The sequence below is a fragment of the Scyliorhinus torazame genome, chromosome 6, assembly GCF_047496885.1.
Source record: "Scyliorhinus torazame isolate Kashiwa2021f chromosome 6, sScyTor2.1, whole genome shotgun sequence".
Lineage (NCBI taxonomy): Eukaryota > Metazoa > Chordata > Chondrichthyes > Carcharhiniformes > Scyliorhinidae > Scyliorhinus > Scyliorhinus torazame.
This window is the reverse complement of record NC_092712.1, coordinates 305,301,922-305,316,739: the sequence shown is the minus strand read 5'-3', so window position 1 is coordinate 305,316,739 and position 14,818 is coordinate 305,301,922. Positions and strand designations below refer to the sequence as shown.

Genomic DNA, 14,818 nt, shown 5'->3' with positions numbered 1-14,818 from the left:
TGGTGGGCAGAAAATAATGTTCATTTGCTTTGTACATTTAGCCCAGGGGCTAGTTTAGCAGGCGAGACAGCTGGTTCGTGATGTTGAGCGAGACCAACAGCGTAGGTTCAATTCCCGTACCGGCTAAGGTTATTTGTGAAGGCCCCGCCCGCTCAACCTTGCCCCTCGCCTGACGTAGAATTTACAGTGCAGAAGGAGGCCATTCGGCCCATCGAGTCTGCATCGGCCCTTGGAAAGAGCACCCTACCCAAGCCCACACCTCCACCGTATTCCCGTAACTCAGTAACCCACTCCATGTGTGAGAAACCTCAGGCTAAGTCACCACCACCAGCCAGCTCTCCCTCTCAAAGATGAAGGGGCTGGTTTAGCACACGGGGCTAAATCGCTGGCTTTGAAAGCAGACCAAGGCAGGCCAGCAGCACGGTTCAATTCCCGTACCAGCCTCCCCGAACAGGCGCCGGAATGTGGCGACTAGGGGCTTTTCACAGTAACTTCATTTGAAGCCTACTTGTGACAATAAGCAATTTTCATTTCATTTCAGGAAAGCAGCCCTGGGACTATGGTGACTTATTTACATGTCGCCCTCCTGGGTCGGTTTTTAGGGCGAGACACGTCACAGAGAAACCAGAAGAACTGCAAAAGTTCAAAACTTCTAACCAGGGGTGGCAACTCCCTTGAGTGAGCTGGACTCTCCCAGAGTTGAGGATTGATCTCTCGAAATAGGTCCAAAAATAGTTGCCAATCCTATTAAAGGTGCAGATAATAAGCACTAGTCTTTAGATGAGTTATTTGCTTTTAGAGAAGGGTAAAACACTGGATATAAAGGATCCAACATTCCCAGGGTTGCCTATCCGCGTTCAGTGCCTGTCAATCAACTTAGAGACCCCGAAATTGGGCACCAAAAACGTACTACCAGTTGCACTTACCCCCAAATCTATATAATTTTTACCCTTAATCCCCCAAAACACCCTTCTCTTACATGCCATCGGTGTTTTAAAAATACTTTCAAACGAGGTATAATTATCCTACTTATGGGTTTCGAGAAACATTATTCCGTGATACCATTTAACCTAATTACTCTTAAACCTAATCCCGGTTGCTGAGGGGGTGCTTAAAGTGACAGATCGGCTTTGTTTTCGATTGCACAAGGCGGGTTGTTCGTTCAGGGAGCTGCCAAATACCAGTTAAACAAAAACAAAAAAGGGTGGGAGGGCTTTGTTGGAAAGTGGTTTGAAGGCTTGAGTGACACTGCAGCTTTAAGGCTGGTTTCGGTGTGAATCAGGAGAACAGGCAGAGAGAGAGAGACAGACACACACTGTGCCTCTGCCCTCCTCTGATTGAGAACACCATGACTTTGGGAATCACCGGGGCGGGGTAAATCAGTTAAACACACACAAATGTGAGGGATTCATTGTTGAAGTGTTATTTCCTGATCCTCCTGTGGAGAGGGGGATGGGAAAGATGGTGCGTTGAGAGGGAGAGGGAGAGGGAGAGGGGGACAGGTGTGGGTGTGGTTACCTGCTGGGTGAAGTCATGAGGCGGAGTGGAAAGTGTTCCGCGAGAGCCTTCAGTCCTCTCTCTCCTGTCATTTTGGTGTGTGTGGGGCTGGTTTAGTGCAGCTCAGTCAGATCTGGCCAGTGTGTTGGTGACTGTAGCTGACACACAATCTCTCTCTCCCCTCTGTGCCTGGATTCCCCCCCCAAACACCTCACTGGGAAATTTCTCTTTTCCTTTTTAATACTATGAACAGAACTGGAGCTAAAGCGGAAAACACGCCACTCTTTATTTTAACCCTGTCTGGATCTACCAATGGTTTTGTTTCCCTCGCCGCTCTGATTTGAATCAATTGGAAAATCTGAAGGAATTTGAGGTGAAGGTGGGATTTTAAAAAAAAATTGTCTCTTTTTCTTAAAAAAAAGTATTAAGTGGATGGCTGTGGAAAGGGACGGACAGCAGGCAGCCCCCGCCGAGGGCAAGTCGGCGGAGTGCCGCTGGCGGGATTTTGACGGGACGGTGTTGCCGCTGCTGGGCGGACTGAGCAGCTACCAGAAGAAGATCATCCTCCTGACCTGGATCCCCGCCGTCCTGATCGGCCTGAGCCGCAGCTCCGACTGCTTCTTCACCGCCGAGCCCCGGGGGCTGTGCCCGAGCGGCGGCGGCAACAACAGCGGCGGCCGCAGCCTCTCGCCCCATGTCCTTGCCCCTCACGCCCAGGTGGCCGCGAATCAGAGCGGCGGCGGCCACCCGCCGGGATCCGGGCTCCGCAGCCACCAGTCGGCCCACTCGAGCAACAGCAGCGGGCAGGACTGTCCGTGCAAGGAGCGGGTCTACACCATCCACGCCGCCCTCACCCAGAACATAGTCACCAAGGTAAGGACATTCCCCTCCCCTCTCCCTCATCCACCTTCACCAAGGTAAAAACATTCCCCTCCCTCATCCACCTACCAGATGTGTGCCATTTGTTGTTGTAAAAAAATACTTTTATTCGTCAAATATTTGAAAGAATATTTCAGAAGTGACAATCACACAAGTGCAACGATATTCACCTTCTACACACATCATGTTGCTCTCTCTGAAGTGCTTCGATAAAATCCAGGAAACTCTACAGGCACTTCAAAATGGTCATTACAAGTGGTGCAAAGGTATTTAAGTTGTCTGGCAACACCAGCCTGGGGAGGGATATTCTGCTGGGTGTATCTAGTCTGGGGAGGGATATTCTGCTGGTTGTATCTAGTCTGAAGAGGGATATTCTGCTGGGTGTATCTAGTCTGGGAGGGATATTCTGCTGGGTGTATCCAGTCTGGAGAGGGATATTCTGCAGCTGTATCCAGTCTGGGGAGGGATATTCTGCTGGTTGTATCCAGTCTGGGGAAGGATATTCTGCTGGTTGTATCCAGTCTGGGGAAGGATAATCTGGCTGTATCCAGTCTGGGTAGGGATATTCTGCTGGTTGTATCCAGTCTGGAGAGGGATATTCTGCTGGTTGTATCCAGTCTGGGGAAGGATATTCTGCTGGCTGTCTCCAGTCTGGAGAGGGATATTCTGCAACTGTATCCAGTCTGGGGAGGGATATTCTGCTGGTTGTATCCAGTCTGGGGAGGGATATTCTGCTGGTTGTATCCAGTCTGGGGAGGGATATTCTGCTGGTTGTATCCAGTCTGGGGAGGGATATTCTGCTGGTTGTATCCAGTCTGGGGAGGGATATTCTGCTGGTTGTATCCAGTCTGGGGAGGGATATTCTGCTGGTTGTATCCAGTCTGGGGAGGGATATTCTGCTGGTTGTATCCAGTCTGGGGAGGGATATTCTGCTGGTTGTATCCAGTCTGGGGAGGGATATTCTGCTGGTTGTATCCAGTCTGGGGAGGGATATTCTGCTGGTTGTATCCAGTCTGGGGAGGGATATTCTGCTGGTTGTATCCAGTCTGGGGAGGGATATTCTGCTGGTTGTATCCAGTCTGGGGAGGGATATTCTGCTGGTTGTATCCAGTCTGGGGAGGGATATTCTGCTGGTTGTATCCAATCTGGGGAGGGATATTCTGCTGGTTGTATCCAATCTGGGGAGGGATATTCTGCTGGTTGTATCCAGTCCTGGGAGGGATATGCTGCTGGTTGTATCCAGTCCTGGGAGGGATATGCTGCTGGTTGTATCCAGTCCTGGGAGGGATATGCTGCTGGCTGTATCCAGTCTGGGAGGGATATGCTGCTGGTTGTATCCAGTCCTGGGAGGGATATGCTGCTGGTTGTATCCAGTCCTGGGAGGGATATGCTGCTGGTTGTATCCAGTCCTGGGAGGGATATGCTGCTGGTTGTATCCAGTCCTGGGAGGGATATGCTGCTGGTTGTATCCAGTCCTGGGAGGGATATGCTGCTGGTTGTATGCCGTCTGGAGTGGGATATTCTGCTGGCTGTATCCAGTCTGGGGAGGGATGTTCTGCTGGCTGTATCCAGTCTGGGGAGGGATGTTCTGCTGGCTGTATCCAGTCTGGGGAGGGATGTTCTGCTGGCTGTATCCAGTCTGGGGAGGGATGTTCTGCTGGCTGTATCCAGTCTGGGGAGGGATATTCTGCTGGTTGTATCCAGTCTGGAGAGGGATATTCTGCTGGCTGTATCCAGTCTGGGGAGGGATGTTCTGCTGGCTGTATCCAGTCTGGAGTGGGATATTCTGCTGGCTGTATCCAGTCTGGGGAGGGATGTTCTGCTGGCTGTATCCAGTCTGGGGAGGGATGTTCTGCTGGCTGTATCCAGTCTGGGGAGGGATGTTCTGCTGGCTGTATCCAGTCTGGGGAGGGATGTTCTGCTGGTTGTATCCAGTCTGGGGAGGGATATTCTGCTGGTTGTATCCAGTCTGGAGAGGGATATTCTGCTGGCTGTATCCAGTCTGGGGAGGGATATTCTGCTGGCTGTATCCAGTCTGGGGAGGGGTATTCTGCTGGCTGTATCCAGTCTGGGGAGGGATATTCTGCTGGCTGTATCCAATTTTGCACCATGTTCATTCGACTTTACCCTTTCCTTTTTGCGCACTTCGCTGTGGGATTAAAAATTAATCAACCTCTAGCAACATTCTTCAACAAGAGGACATTCCATATGCTGTGGATAGGGTGATAGGCCGGTTATGCCTGTGGGACGCTTGTGCTTTTGGCTGCACAACAATGCGGCAGGAATGAAAGGAAATTCAGATTTTGGTTTGGGACCACCTTGTGGGTGTCCTTTTCTGGGCTTTACAGCTTTCCGAGTATAATTACAATTTATTTAAAAAATAAAAAAAATAAAAAAATTCCAATTAAGGGCCAGTTTAGCGTGGCCAATCCACCTACCCTGGACATCTTTGGGCTGTGGGGGTGAGACCCACGCCAACATGGGGAGAATGTGCAAACTCCACATGGACACTGACCTGGGGCCGGGATTGAACCCGGGTCCTCGGCACTGTGAGGCAGCTGTGCTAACCACTGTGTCACCCCCAACAACTGCAAAATCGGTTTCAAAACACATTCCAGGCATTTTCACTGGGACCCTTTTTTTTATACCTTTGCTAAAGAGCTGGCTGTTTTAGTAGCTTTTGACTGAACATTGTTGGAATGATGTTTTTCATCATTAGTGGGACTTTGTGCATTTTTGTTCATAGCCAATTTACTCGTCACCCATACCAATTCCTACTTGTCACCCATTCCAATTCCAACACCCAATGGGCACGGTGAGATACAAGCCACATTATTGAGCACAAATTTATGCTTTATGCTGAGCGTCCTTTAGTTTAGCTGAGCCTCCTTATTGTGCTGGTGTCTGTCCTGGTTACTCAGGGGTCCAGTGTCACCCTCATTAGTCCAATCAAAATAGACCAGTTCTGATGGAATTGCCTTTCCACGGGGGGAGGTACCCGGTGCATTATACATGCATGGGCACTGGAACTTGTCTAGGGCATTAGGCCTTGTCTACAAGTTCTTTGGCACAGAGCGCTTTACAGCAGAACCTGATGTTGACCTCCTCCACGTCCACTTCCAGCAGGTGTAAGCTGCTACCAATCAGGAACCGAAATGCTGATTTGCTTCCCCTCAACCAGGGCACTGAGGCCAATTTAGAATAGCCATACTAATTCAACGTAACTGTTTGAACGTGGAATTTTATCTGCCTGGATTAACTGTTCACTGGGGAAATGGCATAATTTCTGCAAATGTTTGCATAGAAAACTATGATTTATCCTTCTTCCTCCATTTTGAGATTAGCACAGACTCGGCAGTATAACTTAACCTTGCTCTGAAAGCTATAGCAGCTCTGGAATGATACCTACTGTTTAACAGCTTGGAAAAGGCCTAGCTGCCCAGAAGTAATCCACAGTATGGCTATCCTATTGGGCAAGCACATTTCCTGTCCACTCAATGCCCAATCCACTCATTTTGGGACGGGACAGGAACCAAAAATAAGGCAACATGTTGTTAGTGACCTTCATAGAATCATAGTGTAGGGGGTGGCCATTCGGCCCATCAGGTCTGCACTGATCCACCTGCACCGATAACCTAACCTGCACCGCTTTAAAGGAAGAAGAAAATGTAAATGTTCTGACATGGAGGGCAAAGAGAAGGGAGCAACATAGTGTCCAGGCCCCCCCCCCCCCCCACCCTTCCCTGGCTATCCAGAATAACATGGAGATCGGAAACCCCACCAAAAGGCTGGTAGAACGGGCAGCACTGTGGCACAGTAGTTAGCACTGCTGCAATCATGGCGCCGAGGTCCCAGGTTCAGTCCCGGCTCTGGGTCACAGTCCGTGTGGAGTTTGCACATTCTCTCCATGTTTGCATGGGTTTTGCCCCCACAACCCAAAGATGTGCCGGGTAGGAGGATTGGCCGCGCTAAATTGCCCCTTAATTGGAAAAAATGAATTGGGTACTCGAAATTTTTTTTTAAAAAAGGGCTGGTATAACCACAACTAAAAGCTAAGATATTGGAAAGGAAAGACCATTGTTTGAATAGGCTTTTTCTCTATTCCCACCATGGATCTTTGCTCCAAGTCAGCGAAGTCACGTTGAACTTGATACACCAACAAGAACTGAGGGATGGTTCTTGCTTTAGCTGGGCATTACAAGCTAGGCAGTTTAAGCTGTTGAATGTTCGGTATCAAACTGCCCACAAAGGAGCAGTGCTACTTGTGATTGGGTACGCAGTGTCTTGAGTTGAGCCCAGGGCTACCAGCTGCCCTGTTGAGCAGCATCTCTAAACCGAGAGTTTAACGTATTGTTGCTTCTTTGCTTCCCCTCAAAAAATTAAAGCAACGCTGCGCTTCTAGGATCTAAATGCTATGGAGTGAAAGCTACTGTATTATTTATTAATCCTCTTAAATAATACTTTCCAATACAATGCACGTTCATGAAAGAGGTAGAAAGTGTCTGCAAATGGTTAATTTACCCTTTTTAAAGTTTAGTCTTTCTCCAGTTGAAGCAGATAGTCCAATAAACTGCGATGCTTTGCAATTCTGTGACCCCCCCCCCCCCCCCCTCCCCTGTTGGAATAATGTAACGTAAGCTTTTGCTATGGCGTTTCTTTCTTCTGACATGTTCAGAATGAGAAAGAGCTGCAGCAGACTGGGCCCTCTTGTTTTTATTTGCCCCTTAGACTTTTTTTTCCCCTTGACAGTGTAGGAATGCTCAAAGCGATGTCACTTCCTGATGTGCAGACTAATATTTTCCTTCAAAATAAAATACAACATTAAAGATAATTGCAGCAGTTGATTTAAGAAAAAAGAATGAGTACGGTGCTACAATTGTGGAGACATCAGTGTAGTCGACTGCCCTGTTCCTGCATATTAAACAGACCGTCCCAGTAAAAGCTTCCATCTAATTCCTAACTTAAAAACATTACACTTTCTTACAGAGAAGTCATCTCTATGTCTGTTATCTCCTTTTTAAAGTTGGATAATGAACAGCTGCCATTTTAACCTGTTTCCAACACTATTTTACATCTATGTTTTAAAAAAATTATTAATTCATGGAATGTGGGTGTCACTAGCGAGGCCAGCGTTTATTGCCTCTCCCGAATTGCCTTTGAAGGAGGTGGTTGGTGAGCTGCCTTCTTGAACCTTGATCTATATAAGCCTTCTGCACTCCTGTATTTACATTGTGTATTTATGTTTGCTCCATGGAATGATCTGTCTGAACTGTACGCAGAACAATACTTTTCACTGTAACTCGGTACGTAATGATAAAACAAATCCAAATCACAAATGCGAGAAATAAGTGCTTTTGGAAATAAAAATCTTTATTAGTGTCGCAATGGGCGGAACGGTAGCACAGTGGTTAGCACTATTGCGTCACAACTCCAGGGGGGCCGGGTTTGGTTCCCGGTTTGTCTGTGCGGAGTCTGCACATTCTCCCTGTCTGCGTGGGTTTCCTCCGGGCGCTCCGGTTTCCCCCCACAAGTCCCGATTAGACGTGCTGTTAGGTGAATTGGGCATTCTGAATTCTCCCTTTGTGTACCCAAGCAGGCGCTGGATTGTGGCGACTAGGAACTTTTCACAGTAACTTCATTGCAGTGTTAATGTAAGCCTACTTGTGACAATAAAGACTATGTTTAAACAAAAAGTAGACTGCAATGAAGTTACTGTGAAAATCCCCCAGTTGCCACAGGCCTGTTCAGGTAAATTGAGGGAGAATTCAGAATGTACAATTCACCTGACAAGCAACGTCTTTGGGAACTTGTGGGAGGAAACCAGAGCACACGGAGGCAACCCACGCAGACACTGGGAGAACGTGGAGACTCCGCACAGACAAGGACCCAAGCTGTGAATCGATCCCTAGTCCCTGGCGTTGTGAAGCAACAGTGCTAACTACTGTGCTACCGTGCCGTGCTAATGCAAGATTCTGTTGACTGAGTGGAATAATTTTTGTATTGTTTCTGTGCAGATAATTAAACAGCATTCAGCTTGCTTAATGCCCAAAGCAAAATAGTTATCATTTCCATCTCCAATTTATTAAAATAGAAGGCTACAGGCGGGATTCTTTCAGCCCTGGGCCGTGTCGGAGAATCCCCGCGACCGGGCCACGTCGCCCCGACGCCAGCATGTGATTCTCCGCAGAGCAGAGAATCGCCGCCATTGGCGCTAGTGTGGTTGGCACGTCGGGGGTCGCTCTATGCGGCCGGCCTGCCGATTCTCAGCTGGGATGGGCTGAGCGGCCGTCGTGGAAACGCCGAGTCCCGCTGGAGCCGTCCACACCTGCTCGCAGCCGGCGGGAACTCCGTGTGGAAGGGTCGGGTGGCGGCCTGTGGGGGAGGGGGGGGGCCTCCGATGCGGCCTGGCCCGCGGCCGGGGTCCACCAATCGGTCGGTCGACCTCTCCGGCTGGGGGACTCATTTCTTGCGCTTTGGCCCCTGTAGTCCTGCAGCATGTTGCCCAAGGCCGGAATTGAACCCGGGTCCCTGGCGCTGTGAGGAAGCGGCGCTAACCACTGTGTCACCCTGCTGCCCGTTTGACGAGAATTCAATCTATATCGGAAAACTGAAACGCTTCCCTGCCAGTGAGGAGAGAAATGAAGAGTGGGACTATTTGGGTATCCCTTTGAAAGAGCTGCCAAAGGCACATGGATCAAATGGCTACCCTGTGGCTCTGTGATTCTAAGACCATACAAGATGCAGTCATGCATGGTGCCTGGATGCTACTGTCAGAACGAAAGCTTAGCCAGGGCTACTGTATGTAGTGGATTAAAAACAGAATGTGCTGAAACTACAAAGCAGGCCTGTCAACATTTGTAAAGAAAAACAATGAGTTTATGTTCTGGGTAGAAACCTTTTGTCAGAACCAGAAATGAAATATGTCATGAGGTACCCTTCATGTTGTATTCCCTTGAGGTGAAACCCATTGAGAGAGAGAGATGCCAAGGTATGGTTTGTCTCCTTGATAGATTCTGTTTATGGTTCAATATTCCGATAGAATAGTCTGGACACTGTCTCTCAACCCGCATATTGCATTTCAATTAAGATTTTCTAGTGACTAAAATTTCTGTACAAAGATTTTCCCATGGATTTATTTATGCCTTCAATCTTCTATTCTAATTCCTGGAGTGGGAGGCCAGCTTCTATTATAGCTCCAGCTATTCTCAAACAAAGTCTCTGAAGTCAAGACATGTCAAACTCTCGGGAAATAGAGCTGCCCATTTGCAGCAAGGTAAGGGGGACATCGCAAGTACCGAACCCCCTTATCTAGGCAGTTCATGGGGGTTCTGTGCCTAACATGCACTATGAAAAATAAAGAATCAAAGGGTTTTATTCAAATTGCTCCCGAGGGGGGCAGCTTAGAATGCAGCCGGTTTTCGGGTCCTTCCGGAATTTGCGATGCTGGATAGACGTTCCGATACCTGTACCAGATCCTATTATTAAGGAAGTTAAAGCAGGATACTTACAAAACCATAATTGGATCGGGTATAGTCAGCATTGTTTTGTGAAAGGGAAATTTATCAGAGTTCTTTTGAGGACGTAACAAGCAAGGTAGATAAAGGGGACCCTGTAGATGTGGTATACATGTAGGGCATTTAATAAGGTGACTCAAAGCTTGCTTCACAAGATAATATCACATATGTACATGTCTACTATGTACGTACTGTGTAGGTTCCCTCGGCCGCAGAAAAATACTTTTCACTGTACTTCGGTACGTGTACTCATAAATCAAATCAAACACAGTGGAGGGGGGTAACATGTTAGCATGGATAAAGGATTGGTGAGAGTAACAGGAAACAGTAGGACTAAATGTGTCTTTTATAGGTTGGCAAGCTGTAACTTGTGGAGTGGCGTAGAGATCAGTAGTAGGACCTCCAGTACTTACAACTACATCAACGATTTGGATGAAGGGACTGAATGTATGGTAGCTAAATATAAATTTGCCAATGACATCAAGATAGGCAGAAAAGTAAGTTGTCACGAGGAGATGGCGTGTCTGCAAAGCGGGGGGGCGGGGGGGGGGGGGGGGGGAAGAGGAGATGGGTCGTGAGTGGACAAGCATTTGGCCGAAGGAGAGTAATAATAAAAGTGGGACTTGGGGCTGATGCAGCTGAAGGTGGTGTATAGAGCACACCTCACAAAGGCGAGGATGAGCCGGCTCTTTGAGGGGGTAGAAGATGTGTGTGAACGTTTGGGGGGGGGGGGGGGGGGGGGGGGCAAATCACGTTCATATGTTTTGGTCCTATCCAAAGCTGGAGGATTACAGGAAGGAAGTGTTTGGGGTAATCTCTAAAGTGGTGCACGTGAAACTGGACCCATGCCCTTGGGAGGCCATATTCGGGGTGTCTGACCAGCCGGGGTTGGAAACTGGTGTGGAGGCAGATGTTGTAGCCTTCACCTCGTGATCGCCCGAAGGTGGATCCTGTTGGGATGGAGAGCAACCTCTCCACCCTGTGCACTGGCGTGGTGGAGAGACCTGCTAGAATTCCTAACGCTTGAAAAGGTTGAGTTTGAACTGAGGGGAAGGATGGAGGGGTTCTACAATTCATGGGCGTTATTCATTATGCACTTTCAAGAATTGGATAACATCGAACATTAGTGGGAGGGGGGGGGAACGACCGTGTGTGTTAATGGTGACTATGGGTGATTCCTGATTCCTTTTGTTATTTGTTTGTCAACATGCGGGCAATTGTTTGGGGGTTGGTGGGAGGATGGGATTGTTGTTGATATGGGGATTGGCATTGCATTCATTACTGCTTATTGTTTATTTTTGGTGGGTGTAAATTTGGGAGAAAATGTGAAAAAGGAGGAGAATAAAAATATTTTTAAAATAAATGTGGGACAATGTGAACTTGTCCACTTTGGCAGGAAAAATTGAAAAGCAGTATCCTATTTAAATGGAGAGAGATTGCAGAAAGTGGGTGGTACACAATGATTTAGTTTGCAGACGCAGCAAGATTTGAAAGGAGAATGGAATGTTGGTGTTAATTGTAAAGGGAGTGGAATATAAAAGTAGGGATGTTTTACTGCAGTTCTACAGAGCCTGGGCGAGACCACATCTGGAGTACTGTGTACAGTTTTGGTCTCCTTACTTGAAAAAGGATATAATTGCTTTAGAAACGTTTCAGAGAAGAAACGTTTCAGAGAAGGCTCACTCAACTGATAACCTGGGATGAAATTTTTATCTTGCCAAGAAAGGTTGAACCGTTTGGGCCTGTACCTGTTCAGAGTTTAGCCAAATGAGAGGTGATCGTGTGGTGAATGGCGAGCTGGGGGACGGAAGTTGTGTCGTGCTAATCCCACTGTGCGGTGATGGGCTAACCGCCTGTTACCAACGTTTGTAGCTCATTGAGGGGTGGCTAGCATTTTAGCAGCTCAGTGAGGCTGCACCATGATGCAGGTGTGGCTCCTGTTGACACTGGATTTGTTCACTGCAAAGGAGTAGCTGCTGCAGAGGCGGATTTACAATTAAACATGCCGTGCCTGGGTGCAAAGTCCCGATTAATTGGGGTGGGGGGACGCTGGTGCCTGTGGGCCCCAATCGGAACCTGATAACTCTGCATTTTCAGCAGGCAATGCAGAACGGTACAATAATCTTTACTAGTGTCACAAATCAGCTTAACATTAACACTGCAATGAAGTTACTGTGAAATCAGACTCGGGTCAAAATCCCCTTACAGCGGGAAGTCCGAACGTTCAACATGCGCGTGAAGAGGGAGAGAGGCGGAGGCCAAGATCCTGTGATTTACTTTTGCAAAGTATGGCATGGCCAGCAGGCTACTCGACCCCGGGCTGAGGGCAGGCCAGCCTGCAGCAGCAGCAAGGTGACACACTGGGCAAAAGCGATTGAGCCTAGGTGAGCCAGCCAGTCGGCCGCTGCCAAGCAGCAAGGGGAGGAGACGAGGGGTGAATCGACCAGGCCATCCAGCAACGGCGAGGTGTGAGGCGGGGACAAAAGCCACTGGGTGAGCCGACCGGCCGGGGTTAGCAGCTGTCATGGGATGGGGAGGCCGAAATGAAGGTAAACACTGGGCCCCACAGAAGTGTAAATCGGCCTCTTGAGCTGCTGAAAACTTGAGGTCTTTGTTTCCTGTTCCTGCCTTTTGACACCGGTAAAGGATATAAACCCTTGTCCTGAGATATTGTGATAAGTGTGTGGGAGCAAGAAAGTAACATATTTAATCCATCTTGATGATGAAGTGGAACCAACTGTATGCACTTCTACAGTCTCCTAGTTATCAAAAAAGATCTGGGCGCCAACAAATGGCCTTGTCGCGCCTGACTCTGACTGCAGTGAGGCTCTCGCTTTCGAGATGCGAAGCTTGGGACACCTCGCGAGATCCGGTACCGGTGAGCGGCCAGTCTGGCTCTGCCAAGGTGCCAGGTTGGCACTACCAGGGGTGCCCTGCCCTGGAGGTGGGGTGAGGGAGAGCTCGAGGACCCGAGCAGTTAGGTTTGGGAGGGTTTCCGGAGGCTGCGATTGGGGGGGGGGGGGGAAAGAGATATGGGCGGCAGCCTCGCCTAGGCCGTAAGACAGCAGCCCCATTTGATAGTAGGGTCATGCCACTTCAGGCGCTGAGAGACACCACTGCTAAGTGCACCCAAAACAGGACTCTTTTCCCTGTTAAATCGCTCCCATGGTGAGAAAAAGTGATTTGGAAACTTTTCTTAACAAAATGAAACAACTTCCCAAATTTTGGGATCAGGGGGTCAATGTTTCAAATTCTCCTCCGTGGTGAGTTATCCAACCCTAATCTATTGTACAGGCAAATTGGAAAACTGCAACCTGCTGCTATCTGCACTCCGATTGGGCCATTTCCCTCACCTTAATGGTGAATTTGTCAATTGTATCTTGTCATGTGTCGGTGCTAAAATTGATCGGGAAAATGAATGTCGTTTCACTGTGCTCTCTAGACAATAAGGGAGCTGACATAACACTGAGCAGCAGTTTCCAGGTTCAATTCCCATTTGGTTCTTTTTGTGTGTGTTGATTTTAATTGGCATGCTGCGTCATCCTCTCTGTCCCTGGGCGTCCACGAGAAAATTCAGTCGGGGTTTCTACGCGGTGGCTCCCGCTGGATAGGTATGCACACGGGGATGTTGGGCAAAGACCGGTTCAGGCTCAGCTCTGATGTTTTTTAAATGGTCAAATCACCTCCAAATGCTAGCTGCTGAAGCACATGCATTAGAACATAGAATAAAGAATGGGCTAGCAGGCATTCAGTCTCTGCTCACCATTCCCAGGATGGGCAGGAGAGGCTTGATGGGGGGGTAAATATACAGCGTTGGATATCGAAGCATCTCTGTATTCCACAATGGAGGGCAGAATGCTTCCAAGAGCAATTGGGAGCCCAATTTAAAATTCCGCGTTGCTTAGTGGTTCTCCACTTCCCCCTCAACCTTGCTGCTACTCGGCTGTGGTCGATTTCTCTCTTCTCCACACCCACAAACCCCTCTTTTGGTTGTTGCTTTCTGATGCTGGGTTTTGCTGTCCACTGCCAGGAGTTGCTTGGAGCAAGAAAATGATAAAGAGGTGCTGACATGAATTTCAAAAATACCTTTGCACCCCTCACCTTCCCAGCGTGTTCTCACCCCAGCCAACAGATTGTCGTCGACATCTATGAACCTTTTGGGTTGAAAAAGTTAATTCCGTTATCTCTTCTGTGTTTACACCTCCAATCTGTAATTAAAAGTAGGCACGGTTGTAGGATTAACGTTCAGGACATCGTCAAAGCTAGTTTCTGTACCTCAGTGAGGTTTCTCCATCTGGTTCCTTAAACTGTTCTCTGTGGCTCTAGACCCTCGATTGATATCCCCTATGTTGAATGCTGCTCGTGGATTACTGGCCAAGAAATATTAGGCCTACGTTGCATGGTTTCCTACCCTTTTAATTCAAAAAGGCTAGCTCTGCACCAATGCTATTCCACGCTGGGCATGTCTGACAGCAGAAACTGCTCTGTGCAGAATAGACACTTGGCAGAGATACCAGAGGGTGACCTGAGCCAGTGGAACTTTACCCAAGCTAATCAGGCTTATTAAAAATAAATCCTACACCGGGTGAGAATGTCATGGGCTAGGTTAGGATTTATATGCCCATTTCTAATTGCCCTTGAAGGTGATTGCGAGATCCCTTCCCCAACCTGCAGTCCGCACTTGCCGGAATCATGGTTTGGTAATTGGTTGCAGTACTGAATGAAGAATGAAAACTTCTATTTATAAAGGACTTTTAATGTCCCCAAGTACTTTATGAACAATGGATCACTTTTGAAATGTTATTCCTGCTGTTATACTGGCAAATGTACTGTAACTCATTTGTGCACAGCGATGTCCCACCGATAGCAAGTGACCAAGAGACATGGGTCAATCCTATGTTGCTAACTTTGCCTTAGTTTAATTGCTC

The 14,818-nt window shown here is 48.2% G+C and overlaps 1 protein-coding gene across 1 annotated transcript in view; it reads left to right on the top strand.

Annotated features, from left to right (window-relative positions):
• Positions 1-1,559: 1,559 nt before the first annotated feature.
• The window catches only part of LOC140425561 (solute carrier family 22 member 23), a 123,729-nt gene continuing 110,470 nt past the window's right edge, over positions 1,560-14,818 (top strand). The window contains 1 exon segment of the mRNA XM_072509993.1: positions 1,560-2,370. Within this exon segment, the coding sequence (XP_072366094.1) occupies positions 1,930-2,370 (441 nt within the window). The 5' untranslated portion in view covers positions 1,560-1,929.